Consider the following 13366-nt stretch of genomic DNA (forward strand, 5'->3'; position numbering starts at 1 on the left):
AGAAGCTTAGAACATACAAAACTGCTATGATTTTATTTCTTTGTGCACCACAAGATGCTTTTCAAAAAATCCCTTTTTTTAAAAAAAGCCCAATCATCAACTGGTACAATTAGAGGAAGTCTTGCTGACCTGGTGTTCTGCCCCCTCTGTCTGCTGAGCCAGGGGTTTGATCAGGTCTGTCTCTGCTTCTGTTTGCCGCTCTCGGGCTGACCCATACATTCTCCAGCTGGACCTCCCTCACCAGGCCAGCTGTGAGTTGCTCCCATCTCTTCAGCAGGAATTTCTTTACTTCACTGATGTACTGCTCCCAGTGATCTGTGGGTGGAACCCATTAGAAAAGTTAGAAGTGAATAACACCGATAATCTCTTTACAGTGCGATTGTCTTGCTTAAAAATGTCAGCCCTGGGTTTCAGGTTGATCTTATTTTGATATCTAAGACATAGGCCCGCTCTGATGACATCAGCTTCCCGCAGTGTACAATAATTGCTCACCTACATGAAGCAGCACAACTAAATGCTAAACTAAAGACTTCCTCATCAATTTCAACTGATTATCTGTGGGATGATGTGTAACACTCATCCACGTAAGCCCAATTTCCCTATCCCCTACATACAACATAAAAACAATTCGCCACCAACACAGTGATGCTAGATACCACAGAGTTCATAGGTCCATGTGCCAAAGGGGCAGAGCTTTTTTGGCAGCACAGGCTTTACTGCCAAGATAAGGCAAAGGGTTTGAGTGCTAAAAAAGTGATAAGTCCTTTAAAACTTTAACCTGAATTAGCAATACCACCATGCTGGATTAATTATTGTGAGAACTAGATAGGTACTGGAAATTTTCCAAGATGGATCCTAGTCTTTCCACTGTCAGCTGCACACTTACTGTATTGTGTTTTAACTCTTCCTAGTTTCTTATCATAAACTCTTGTTTGTGTTTTTATTAATAAATCAATGAATTAAATATTTCTCTTTGTTGGTTTGTGTGATGGTTTGAATGTAGCTGTAACGCATGAATAATTAAAAGTCACATGTGTATCCTACCGATCCGTGGGCGCTTGACGAGCCGCTGCTCTAAAGATGTTACAGCAGGCCTAAAACTTTCACAACCATCTGCAATACAGAAGACACAGAAAACATACAGTGCATGAAAACCCTGCAGAAAAGTATAACATGACAAAAAGGATGAATGCAATAAAGTGTGTTGCAAGACGTTAAAATATTCTGTAGCTACACCTCTTAAACCTTCCTATCAGTTTTGAAATGATCTACACACCAATAACGCAAAAAAATAAAATGCTGGGGGAATCCCAAAGTGAAACGAACGAATAAGTCACGTACATTTTTTGATACATGCAAACCTATTTACAACAATCTTAAGCTTTTGGTTTCACTTTTCCCCTGAGTGTGTTTTCTTTGAGCCTTTACTGTAAACTAAACTGAGCTAATACAAGTGATTGCTGAAATAAATGAGAAAAATTAAAAAACTAATTTAAGCTTTTCTAAAAAGAGAAAGAAAGAGGCATAACTATTGAGTGGCTGTAGAATGGTTATAGTGGTATTGTCACCATCAGGGTAGTGATGATTGTTTTGCAGCCACGGGTGATAAATGAAGACTATACTGCTCAAAAATGAAGGGAACACAGGTAAATATCAGTACAAACCATTGTGAACCTATTTCACCTGCTTTGGTGTAAAGCACCAGTGAGGGGGCACCGGAGCAGCAACAACTAGGGAATGGTTTTGCAGGTGATGGAGAAACTACTGCTCTCTCCTTATCCCTCCTGACTGATTTTCCTCTAGCTCTGCTTTTTGCTGTTGAACTTGTCACTGCTGATTACCTGAGACAGTACCTGCATCCCATTAAGGTTCACAGGTCATCGCAAAAAGGTTTGTCGCCCAGCACAGTTACAAAACTGTGAGGAGATACCAGGAGACAGGCCATTAGAAGAGTAGAGCAGGACAGGGCACTAGAAGGCCATCAACCCAACAGCAGTAGCAGGAGGAACACAGCTAGACCCCTAAAAAATAACCTCCATTGACCAAACTGTCAGAAACAGACTCCACAAGATAGGCATCTCCTCTAGTATCTTGAGACCGGGCTGGAAGGCACAGCAAACTTTTTTGTGATAGCACATATTGACGTGGCACACTGGAGGAGCAAAAGTAACTCTTACAACCCGCATGGGCTGCAGGTGCTATCTCATGCTTCCAGCAATGACAACGACACCAGCTAAAAGAGTCAGTCAAGAGGTATAAGGAGAGAACAATGGTCTGCAAAACCACTTGCGAAACTATTTCCTCTTCTGAGATCATCTTGCTGTTGCCACTCCAGTGCACCTCATGTCACTTTCAATTGCACTAAAGCAGCTAAAATGGATTCACAATAGTTGAACCTTCCAAAATGGGCAGATTGGTATCCCCGAAATTTAACTGACTTTGTGTTATACTACTGTGATTAAATTTTACTTTTACTTTATTTTTACTTAGAAAAATAAAGCGTATGAGAATTCAAAAACATTAACATCTGATGAATTTCATCTAGAGCCTCATTTTGGGTTTCATTATCATTTAATCTTGGCTTCTGATCTTATGGCTGAGCCACATTTTATTTGGAAGATGCTTTGGGTGTGCTCAGTAAACACACAAAACAAGCCAGAGAAATGTGACCCAATGTGGTCAGTCTGATGTAAAACCAAAAAAGAAAACACCAAATTATGGAAAATCACCTGCAGACTGCAAATATATGCATTTATAGTAAGCTTAGAGGTTAGGTCAAGCACAACTAAAACTACAAATCTTTACATGCACATACACATCCACACAATTATTCTGTACACACAGATATGAGACAGTGGCAAACAGGGGTGGTCTACCTGTGTTTGCTAGAGACACGTCCTCTGCGGCTGGAGATGGTACATCATCAGCTAAACATTCAAGCACAAAGTCACACTGTTAGCCATGCAGATAAGCACAACTATAGTTACATTTGTAATTACTATGGTTAAATATATTTTACGTATTATTCAACTTCATGCTGTGAAAACATGACAACAAATGTCTCTATGGCTTTATGTAAATGTCATCTAAGTGACAACTTAGGGACACTAGAAAGGCTAAATGTAGTCCATCATGCCAACTACAAAAGAACCTCAAATAATGCAGCTCCTAACAAATTTGTGACCCCAAAATAAGACCATTATATTCATAAAAAATGCTTGAGGCAACACCAAAACTATAGTAATAGTATTTAAAATACTTCAGTTAGAATCTGTACAATAAAAAGGAATTCTGATGTCTGTGCCCCACATTTATAGTTGTGGTCAAAAGTTTACATACACTCATCATGGGAATAAGCGTATTAGCATTGGAATAAATAAAGTCGGCTAAGTGGAATTGCTTTCCTAAACCCTGCCCTCAACCCTACTGCAAATTTGTGGACTACACTTAAAAGCTGGGTCCGTACCAGGAAACCAACCTATTTAATATAAATCTTCCCAGTGGTCAAATATATACGAACCTCTATGTATACATTTGCTACTGTGCGGATTACAGAGCAACCATAAATTAAAACCTCTGCCCCTAATTCTTTTTTTAAAACTTGACTAAATATAACAGATTAAGAGCTGAGCACAGCAACCCTTATTCAACAGAAATTAGTGACCATTTATACTAAATTTGGTGATTCAACAAGTTTGTTAATACAGTAAAAGTTAGTTCATGCTGTCATAGTGTGTTACTTTGAAGAAAACTGCTGATGCTGTGGGTACTGTGGGGTTGATTTTTGGGTTCTTTCCGTATACAGTCAAATAAATGTAACCACTTCCATGTCAACCTCAGTGCTTATACCCTATTCTCCTCACCAGGCAAACCTTTAACTGGTACTGTATGCACGAAACACGTATATTATGCATTTGCTCACCAAACAAAACTCTATTTTTAAGACTGCTTTAAATTACCTTTCACTTTGTTCTACTGTTTTGACAGAACAGAGGACCCAGACAAGTAAAGTAAACCTCAAAGTGAAAGTGACTGAGGATTGCAGTGCTTTGGTCCGGGACAAACACCAGTTTATACTCACTGTTGTCATATCCTGCCACTGACATGAGCCTCGACTCCAGAAGCATGGGAATGTTCTCACACGAGAAGCACACGCTCTGAAGGAAGTTACGGCATTTTCGAGCACTGGCTGACCTGAAGTAATCCAACATGGTTTTGATGAGTTCTGGCCTTGCTGCTGCAGAAGAGCTTGAGGGGTCAAGCTGATATTGGCGCCAAGCTTCACTGGGCATCATTTGACACAGCTCCATTATGACTGAGTGCGACTGACTGCTGAGGATGTGGAACAGTTCAATGGAGTCCTGAGCCCAGACTGAGTTCACATTTTCATGGTCAGGGTTGACCTCCTCATTCATGGTCAGACTCCATCGGCTGATACAAATAAAGAGGGGGAGACACAAATAAAGTCACAATCTTACCTGTGAAATGCAGCTTTGACTGAAGGAAGCAAGTAGAAAACATGCAAATCATACATTCATATCATCGTACATCAATATAGCACTGTGAGCATTAACATTATAATCACACAGAAAGCCACAAAGCAAAGCGATCGTCCATTGCATTTGCAGGAGACCACGTGCACTTTATTCACTGAAAGTGAGGCATACATGGACAAAAAACCATGAAACATTTTAACACGCCCTTGATAAACCAGTAAAACATACTTCTATGTGTCCATCGACCTCACAGATTTACACTTTAAACAACTAAAAGTGCTCCAATAAGTAAACAGCGTTAACTGTGCTCTAATTTAGGTGAATTTCGCTCATTATTAACGAAAAAAAGCGATTTTGAGGGACGTTTGAATCATTAGGAATCATTTGTGTGAGTGTGCGCTTTTTATACGTTTATTATTATTATTTTATGTAGACACGTCATACCGACATTCATTTCTTTTTTCTCGTCATTAAACTTTCATGTAAAAAAATATCGACGTCCACTGCGTTGTCTCGAGCCTGTTCTCAAACGGCTTCGAGGCGAGGTCGTTTAAGGTAACGCGCATCAAAGACTGCGTCATTGTGTACAGCTCAGCAAAGCTAACAAACTCAGGCTGCGCGGACAAACAAAAGTCTGCGTCATAGGTTACAGTATAATGTTCAGAAATAAAATAAAGACTCACCAATAATACTTGGCGCAGATTGCAACTCAGTGCGGCCAGCCAGTGTCTCTATCATTTAAACCGAAACTCATGGAATGGCTGGCTACATAGTTTTTGTTTCGTTTTCGTGTAACGCTCCACCAAATTGGCAAAGTCAGTGGCATACGCTGGCCTCCTCCAGATGAACAAAGGAGATATAAAATAGTAGGGTTCTGGAGGAATGATATATTTGGGCATTCAAACGACTGCATGACCAGGCAGAAATTTGTGTTAAAGCAACTTTCATGGGTTCTGCTTCACCCAAGACATCTGATGGCAAGCGAATGACCATACCACAGGAAATGCCATGAGTTTAATAGTGCGATATCCCGTGTATTAGATGCGGGCAGGCCGGTGGGTGAGTACTGCTTGCTTTGCGCATCAAAATCAGGTTTAGTTTATTGGATTATTCCAGTTCCGAACCCGTTTCTTACTTACAGAAGAGCTAGAGCTTTGGAGTGCGTGTTGCTGGCGGTTCGCCATTCTATTCCGTGTTTTGCCAAAGAGTCTCAGTCTGGACAAGATGCTTTTGACATATTGTAGGAGCTTCTTAAACAAAGGCAAAATGTTGTAGCTGCTGCTATTTCTCTTTATCCCACAAATAATATATAAAAATGAATATGGACTGATTTTGAAGGGAGGATAGTGCGTTTATTTTACATCATCCAAAACACACTGGTGCCTGTTATAATACATGAGTATCAGATATTTTGTATTATGTTATAAATCTCTCTGTTGTGAAGCTCTACAACGTCAAAAACGTCACAGTTTAAGTTTAGCGCTTCATAAGCGGACTTAGATGCGATAACATGTCACGTGTCTGCTCATTTCCAGGCTTACGAGCTGCAGTCACCCACCTTTTTTCAGACGAAGTATTGCAGTTTTACTTCTTTAAGTACTTCGGTGATTGGGTTTTAAAGGAACTTCAACAGCCATCTCGTCCTTCAAAATCCCCACCCTGACCACATTGCCTGATCTTTGACCTCCTAGTCGGCACTCTTTCATTTCATTTTCTTTATTTGTCAAAGACCATATACAAAAAAAATAATGAACTAAGAAAAATGTCATTGTACCAAACATGATTAAAACTATTAACTGTGCCACAAAGGGCCCATACACACACACCGTTAGGTACTCGTGTTTTATTTTTTTATTACTTTTCACGATCGCTCTGTACAGCTTTTCAGTTGGCTTGTTCTTGGCATAGTGTTCTCCTCCGGTCCCAGCTGGCAGCTGAAATAGCAGGACTGATCACCCAAATTAGTCCCAACTGCTCTACCAGCCTTCAGGCACTGCCCACCAAACCTACTGCCCCACCACTTCTCTGCAGCAGAGCAGACCACACCCCTGCCACATACCGCCATTGCCTGACTGAGGCCAGGGAGCCATCCGGCAGAGCCTATCCCCCCACGCCAGTGGGAGAGGAAATCCCCCATGATCATCTGCGCCCCCGACCACTTTTAACTTCAAACAGGTGAGACCCAGATACCACTGCGTGATCTTGGCATTGGCATCCTTGGTAAATGGTAAATGGCCTGTATTTGTATAGCGCTTTTATAGTCCCTAAGGACCCCAAAGCGCTTTACACAACCAGTAATCCACCCATTAACACACACATTCACACACTGGTGATGGCAAGCTACATTGTAGCCACAGCCACCCTGGGGCGCACTGACAGAGGCGAGGCTGCCAGACACTGGCGCCATCGGGCCCTCTGACCACCTTCATGCAGTGGAGCCATTGCAGCTGGGCATGGTCTGAACAGAGGGTGAATGACTGTCCCAGGATGTAATAGCGAAACGAGTCGACTGCCCACCGGATGGCCAGACACTCCTTCTTTATCTGGCCTCTCTTTCTGACACTTCACAGCTGATGTATACAACCGGGCAGTTGACCCCCCTTACAAGCTGGGACAAAACAGCTCCCACTCTTCTGTTTGAGGCATCAGTCTGCAGAATAAGGGTGTGAAAAGGGTCTCCCCACAGAGAGCCTTCATCACATGCACAAATCCTGCTCAGTCCACTGGACCAGGTCTGGCACCCTCTTTCGGGTGACATTGGTTAAGGGCTGGTCAGCTCCTCAAAGTTTGGCACAAATCGTTGGTAATAACCAGTCGACCCCAAGAACCATCTCACCTCTTTTTTGGTCTTGGGATGCGGGCAGGATGTGATGGCTGTAGTTCTCTCCAAATGCGGGCGCAACTGCTTGACTCCTAAGTGGTACCCGAGATACTGTACCTCCCTCTGTGGAACTGCATACTTTTTGGGTTGGCTGTGAGCCTGCATGCCTCAGAGACTCCAGGATTACAGCCACTCGCTGCACATGCTGTGGATTATGACTTCATCCAGGTAGGCGGCAGCATATGCAGCGCGTGGATGCAGCACCTGGTCCATAAGGAGCTGGAATGTGGCAGGGGCTCTGAACAAGCTGAATGGAAGTGTGACAACTTGGTACAAACCGCACAGAGTGGAAGGCCCTTTGTTAAAATCAGTGTAGTTAAAAAAATGTGCCTAACCAGGAGCTCGTTGATCCGCGCATTGGATAAGCATCAAACTGCAACACTTCATTCACTTTGCAGTGGCCAACATAGAACCCTATAAACTCATCTTTCTTCACTGTAAAAACTATGGCGTCCTTGCCAAACCGCGCACTGTGCGACTCTTCTATTACTCCCATATCAAGCATCGCAGCCAATTCCTTCTTAAGCAACTTGTCTTTTATGTTCAGGTAACCTGTTGGGCCAAAAACGCATTGTCATGCTAGGGCGCCATTTCAAAATGGTAATCTATGAAATTTGTATGGCTGGGCAGGTGGGAGAACACATCTGCAAACCACTTTTGCAGCAAAGCAGCATCTGCTCTCTGGGCCTGTGTGAGATGATCATCATAATCTAGGAGGCAGGAATGGTGGAACGTGGCACCTCCGGCCTGAACTGATCTCTCTCCTGAACCATGCTCACCAGAGAAACAGTTTCAGCCTCTCTCCATGCTTTCAAGAGGTTGAGGTGATATATCTGTGTGGCTCCTCCCCTATCAGACTGTACAACCTCATAGTCAACATGCCCCATTTGCCATGTGACCACAAAGGATCCTTGGCACTTGATGAGTAATTTGGAGCTAAACGAAGGGAGCAATACAAGCACTTTTTCTCGTGGTGAAAATGAGTCTAAGCCCTCTGTCGTCCTGTTTCTGGGCCTGGAACATGTGGCAACCCCGCCAATGTGTAGCTTTGCTCTGAGGTCCAGAACATATTGTATTTCATTTTTTAGCCGGGCTTGGACCTTCCCCACAGTTGTTTCTTTCCACGGCTTCCTGCCAAACAACAACTAAGCATATCAATATATAACACCACCCTTTTGACCTGATATGGCTTTTACTTTCTCATCATCAGACTGAGACTATGATGACTGATTTAATCCATGTACATAGACACATACCATGATTTAGTACCATCCATCAATCCATTCGTCTATCTATCCATTTAATCTGTTTGTGTGTGTACCATTACATTTCTGTGAGCCAGCATAAACATGTGAGGCCAGTGCAACTTAAAACATGACAGGAAAAAGTTAAATATATATTATATTACATAACCATTAATAATTCAGTGACAGTCACCCCAGACAAAAAAATTTCCATATCATTTGCATGGCTCTTGTTTTCTTCCCCTTTCCTCATAGGGGAGGTGCATAGGCACCAATTTCCTCATTTACTCCTGGCTTTTAAAAGCTATCTTGCTTAAATGAAGACAACTTGATTACCACGGGAAGAAATGACTTTTTAAAACATATCATAAGATTAATAGGTGTATGTTGCTAGGGGCTTTGTGTTTGTCACGAATCAGCAATAACAAGCATTTTTACTACTCAAACCGAAACGGTGTGTTCTGTTTCACAATGAATAGTTAAGTAATGGCTTCCAGCTATCTAACCAGAAGTTTTGAACAAACTCAGAGCTCTGTTGGAGGCTGCAGTGTGTTTTTTAAGTGTTTGTGTCAAAGCAAACACTTTTATCTATGCAACTGAGCACAGTAACAGTTTCATTTCTTTTGTGCAGGGCAGTTTAATGTGACATTCATTTTTTAAAAATTGCATGTAAAGCTTTTGGATAATTTGTAGCCAATGTGAACAGTACAGAACACTAAGTACTGTCAAATCAAAGGTATTTCGTGACAGGTGAGCAACTGGAGCAGCTCAGAGACAGCTTTTTACCCTCCCATTCTTTAAACACATGCTCACTCTTACAATCACCACCGCAGTAGCCTTTATAACTACTCATATTTCATGGCTATGACAGTGGAGCCCTAAAACATGCTGCACACACAGACCTAGCATGTGTGTTACTGCACTCCAAGTTAGCAAACAACTGGTGCACTCTGAACACTAAACCGCACTCACGCAAAAGTGAAGGCCAAAAGTTCTCACAGAGACTGGGGCACACTGGACGTTCCTGTAAAGTTGAGTCAAATTAGTTTAGAATGTTATACATGAAGGTTTTCTGAAACTACATTAACCTGAAGGGAATTAAAATGAACTACATCAAATTAAATCTTTGCTTTAAGTCATTCCAAATATTTTACAATAATACATATGTGCCTGCATTTGCATGCAAAAGACCCCAGTAACTATACAATTTTTATATCAGTTTATTATTTAGAACAAATGACCTAAATCTTTCCAAAAATAAAAACTGCCCAGAATTTTGTACATTTCAAAAAAAGTACTAAACCCTCTATTATGTATAACAACAGAATCGGCTCCTTCAGACCATTAAATCGACTGTTACCAACCTCCACTGTGTATATTCAGTCAGACTGTTTAAAACCTCAAGTATAATTGTTTATTTCAGTACAAAAAAGCGTTTTCCCCACATGCAATTTGGTTTTTAAAGCAATCACTGTAAAATAAAACACACTAAAATCCACTGAGTGTTAAAATATCAGTAATTAAATGAGATGATGTTATAGGGACAAGCACACTTATGGAATTAATTAAAAAGGCATTTATAACTTAAAATGTGAGTAAAAATATTCAGTTTTTTCAAGGACAATAGAGCTAAAGGTCCATTTCCAACATTTACATGTTTTGAACATTTAAATATTTTGCTGTGTTTGTATTCCAGAGAATTCCTGTCCAAGTGCAGGAAGACCCAGTACGGGCACAAGGAGGATGAGGAGGATGCTAATGTTGCAAGTCTCAGATCAACCAGCTGAGCGCTAACAGCTATGACTCTGGGAAGGTAAATATATATATCAGTTTAGACAATATCTCAAATAGCAGTAAACACACACTTTCTCTTTTATTTATATTATTATATGTAAATTGTACTTCATTTCAATTTATTGTATCATATAATGTGATATGGTTTATGTTGAAACAATAAAGATTAAATGGTTGCCCTTAAATTGATCCTTTGCCTGTATTTTTTTCTTTATCTGTGAAAGGTAGCTAATATAAGGATTTAATACACGTCAAGCATAACCGTTTGATTTGAGAAGCACTAAGGATCTTGAGAAATATAAAACAATACCAGTTGTTTGTAACACGTTTCTGTCACAGATCATCACTTGACCTTTATATTAAATATTCTTTCTGTCAGTAAATAAAAATATTGTTAATGAATAGAACTGTACAGTAAATGTTAGCCACAATCCTTTTGCCTAATGTTTTGGGGCTTTTTGCATCAGAAGTAAGAAATGTAATGTAATATGGTAAATAGTTACTTAAATATCAATTAATTTTTTATCAGTTAATGTTATAAATCAGGGGTGTGAAAAGAATTTTACATTGCGGGCCACATACGGCCCACTTTGAACCATTTAAACTCTTTTTTCAGTCAGTGTAAAGAAGTCACATATTTAACAGTTTTTCTACATGATAAAGAAAACGCTGCTGTGACGAAGAAAGAAATCTGTCAGTATGACTCTATGGACTTAAATGGGTAAAATTACAGAAAAAGTTCTTGTAGCTCATTCCCCACACTGTCCATTTTTTGTTGTTTTTTTTTTTAACTGTAGTGGTAAAAGAAACTGAAATTTCTATAGTAGAAAGTGAAAAACAAACGTTTCTGTAATTTAATTGTTTATTGCTTAATTTCTTTCTGTAATATAAAGGGAGGTAGGAAAGGCTGTAAAAGTTATGAAAATAGTTAAAAGTCAAAAACTGATGCTTGTCTGTAGTGAGGATAAGATCAACCAAAATAAGAATTATAAATAGCTTCAAGTGCACACCACTGTTAAGCAAAACTTAACAAGTCGTCTTTGCGACACAAGTCAATCTTTTCAACGCTAGGTTGATTAACAAAATTAAGCAGGTCAAAACTCATCTTCAACCGCAACCATGAAACATAGCCACCCTAAACTCACGACACAATTTCATCAATTTAAGTTGTCCACAGCATAAAAAGATCCTGGACAAGCCCCCACTTGTGTTACGTCCACCCCACCATGGTGGAGGCAAAGGAAGGAAGGAGACAGCAACACCAGAAAACCACAATCAATGAAGGAGGAGGACAACAGGAAAGTTAAGAATTAGGCAGGATTTATTGGTTGCTTGCCTTGATAGTCAAGGCTAGCAACCAACAAGATCAACCAAATTAAGAATTATAAATAGCTTCAAGTGCACATTAAGGTCTGTGAGACTAATTTAGACTCTCAGACACTGAGCTATTCAAAGACACTTGTATAAAGCTTATTTTATGTAATATTCAATTTTGAACTGTAAATTTTGTGTATAAGGTGTATAATGTTTTCATAGGCCTGGACAAATTTAAAACCTTTTGTCCTCCACAATGGAAATAGCTGAAAAATAAAAAATGGTATCACTTTAGCCAACTCCTCTTTCTGCCCCCCTTCCTTCATTCACATAATGGTATGATCCTAGTCTGTCTTTACGTGGGATTGGTCGCATGGTGTGCCCATCAAAATAAAACATAAAATCCCACCACTGTCAGCATGGATTCTCAGCAGGGCTGAAGATTCCCACATACCAACGGGCCATTAATAATTGACATATGAAATTATCTCGTGGGTCAGATGTGGTGCACGAACCTTAAGTTTGACACCTCTAGTATAAATCATCCACACCACACCTAGGGTGAACTTCTTTCTGTGGAACCGCATAGCATTTTTATTCTTTGTTCCCCTGTCCCACAAATTGAGACAATGCTCCATATTTTGACTGGTTCTGCTGGACAAACACTTTTCTCAAATCTTGGTCTTATACACATAGAAAGGAAAACCTTTTAATTACAGTGAAAGGAACATCCCAAGTCACAAACAACATCCCAAGTTACACATAGCAAGCTTTGCAGATTTTTAAAAATATGATAAAAACTACTACAAAGAAAAAAAATTCTGAGTATATTCTGCAAAACAGTTTTTTCTAGAGGTTCTTTTTGTTGAGTAGAAAAATAAGTTGTAAAGGGACATAGTATATGTGTGTCAAAGTTTCTAAAATTGTCAGACGTGCCAAAATGAAGCGTGTCAGTTCCAAACCGAAACCAAAAAAAAAAAAAACCCACTGAAATGAAAGTGAAATAAATGAGAAGCTTGAGCTTAGAAAAACAAACGTAAGCTTCGTTTTATCATTATTGCACTTACTTAGCAAGAGAGTTGGAAATGTAATATATTTGTCCTGTATGTGCTCGATGACAAGTTCACATTGTTGCTGTGGCCTCATCTAGTTTGTTGGGATCCTAAACATGCCACATGATAGAGCTTGACTTGCTAATCAAAGATACCTAAATGCCAAATTTCTTAGGTTTGCCATGATCACAAAAGCTTCTTACATGCACACACATATATATATTATTTACATTAAAAAGTATTATTGACCAGCTCAAGTGTCAAAATAAACATTAGAGAATCCAAATTCCAAGACTGTGTTTTTACTGAGTGAAAATTTCATGTCGAAATGTTTAAGAAGTTTGTCATACTAAAGACTGTGACATTTCAGTGATTGTATTGCACAACAAGTGGAATTAGGTTGACATTCAAACTGCAGTGATGTGCATGTGCCAAAAGTGGACTTGAAGCTGTGTCTGCAGAGTCGGTTGAAGTGTTAATAGGTTGACATATGAGTGTGAATGCCTGAGAGATATCTCTTACAGTTAATCACAGGAAAATTATTTGTATAATTTAGTTATTATTAAACTATTACACAGAAACTCT

The 13366-nt window shown here is 39.8% G+C and overlaps 1 protein-coding gene across 2 annotated transcripts in view; it reads right to left on the reverse strand.

Annotated features, from left to right (window-relative positions):
• Positions 1 to 5303, reverse strand: part of nlrc5 (NLR family, CARD domain containing 5) — a 36014-nt gene extending 30711 nt beyond the window's left edge. Inside the window, exons 1-5 of one of the 2 annotated variants that reach the window (XM_084936223.1) lie at positions 5180 to 5303; positions 4082 to 4431; positions 2877 to 2927; positions 1045 to 1113; positions 130 to 315 (exon numbers count right to left, since the gene is read on the reverse strand). In XM_084936223.1, coding sequence (XP_084792349.1) covers positions 130 to 315; positions 1045 to 1113; positions 2877 to 2927; positions 4082 to 4415 — 640 coding nt within the window. In that variant the 5' untranslated portion in view covers positions 4416 to 4431; positions 5180 to 5303. The remainder of the gene's footprint in view (positions 1 to 129; positions 316 to 1044; positions 1114 to 2876; positions 2928 to 4081; positions 4432 to 5179) is intronic. The other variant, XM_084936222.1, reaches the window with a different exon arrangement.
• Between the last annotated feature and the right edge of the window lie 8063 nt (positions 5304 to 13366).

This window comes from Perissodus microlepis, chromosome 7, assembly GCF_051167445.1.
Source record: "Perissodus microlepis isolate ML-2025 ecotype Zambia chromosome 7, ASM5116744v1, whole genome shotgun sequence".
Lineage (NCBI taxonomy): Eukaryota > Metazoa > Chordata > Actinopteri > Cichliformes > Cichlidae > Perissodus > Perissodus microlepis.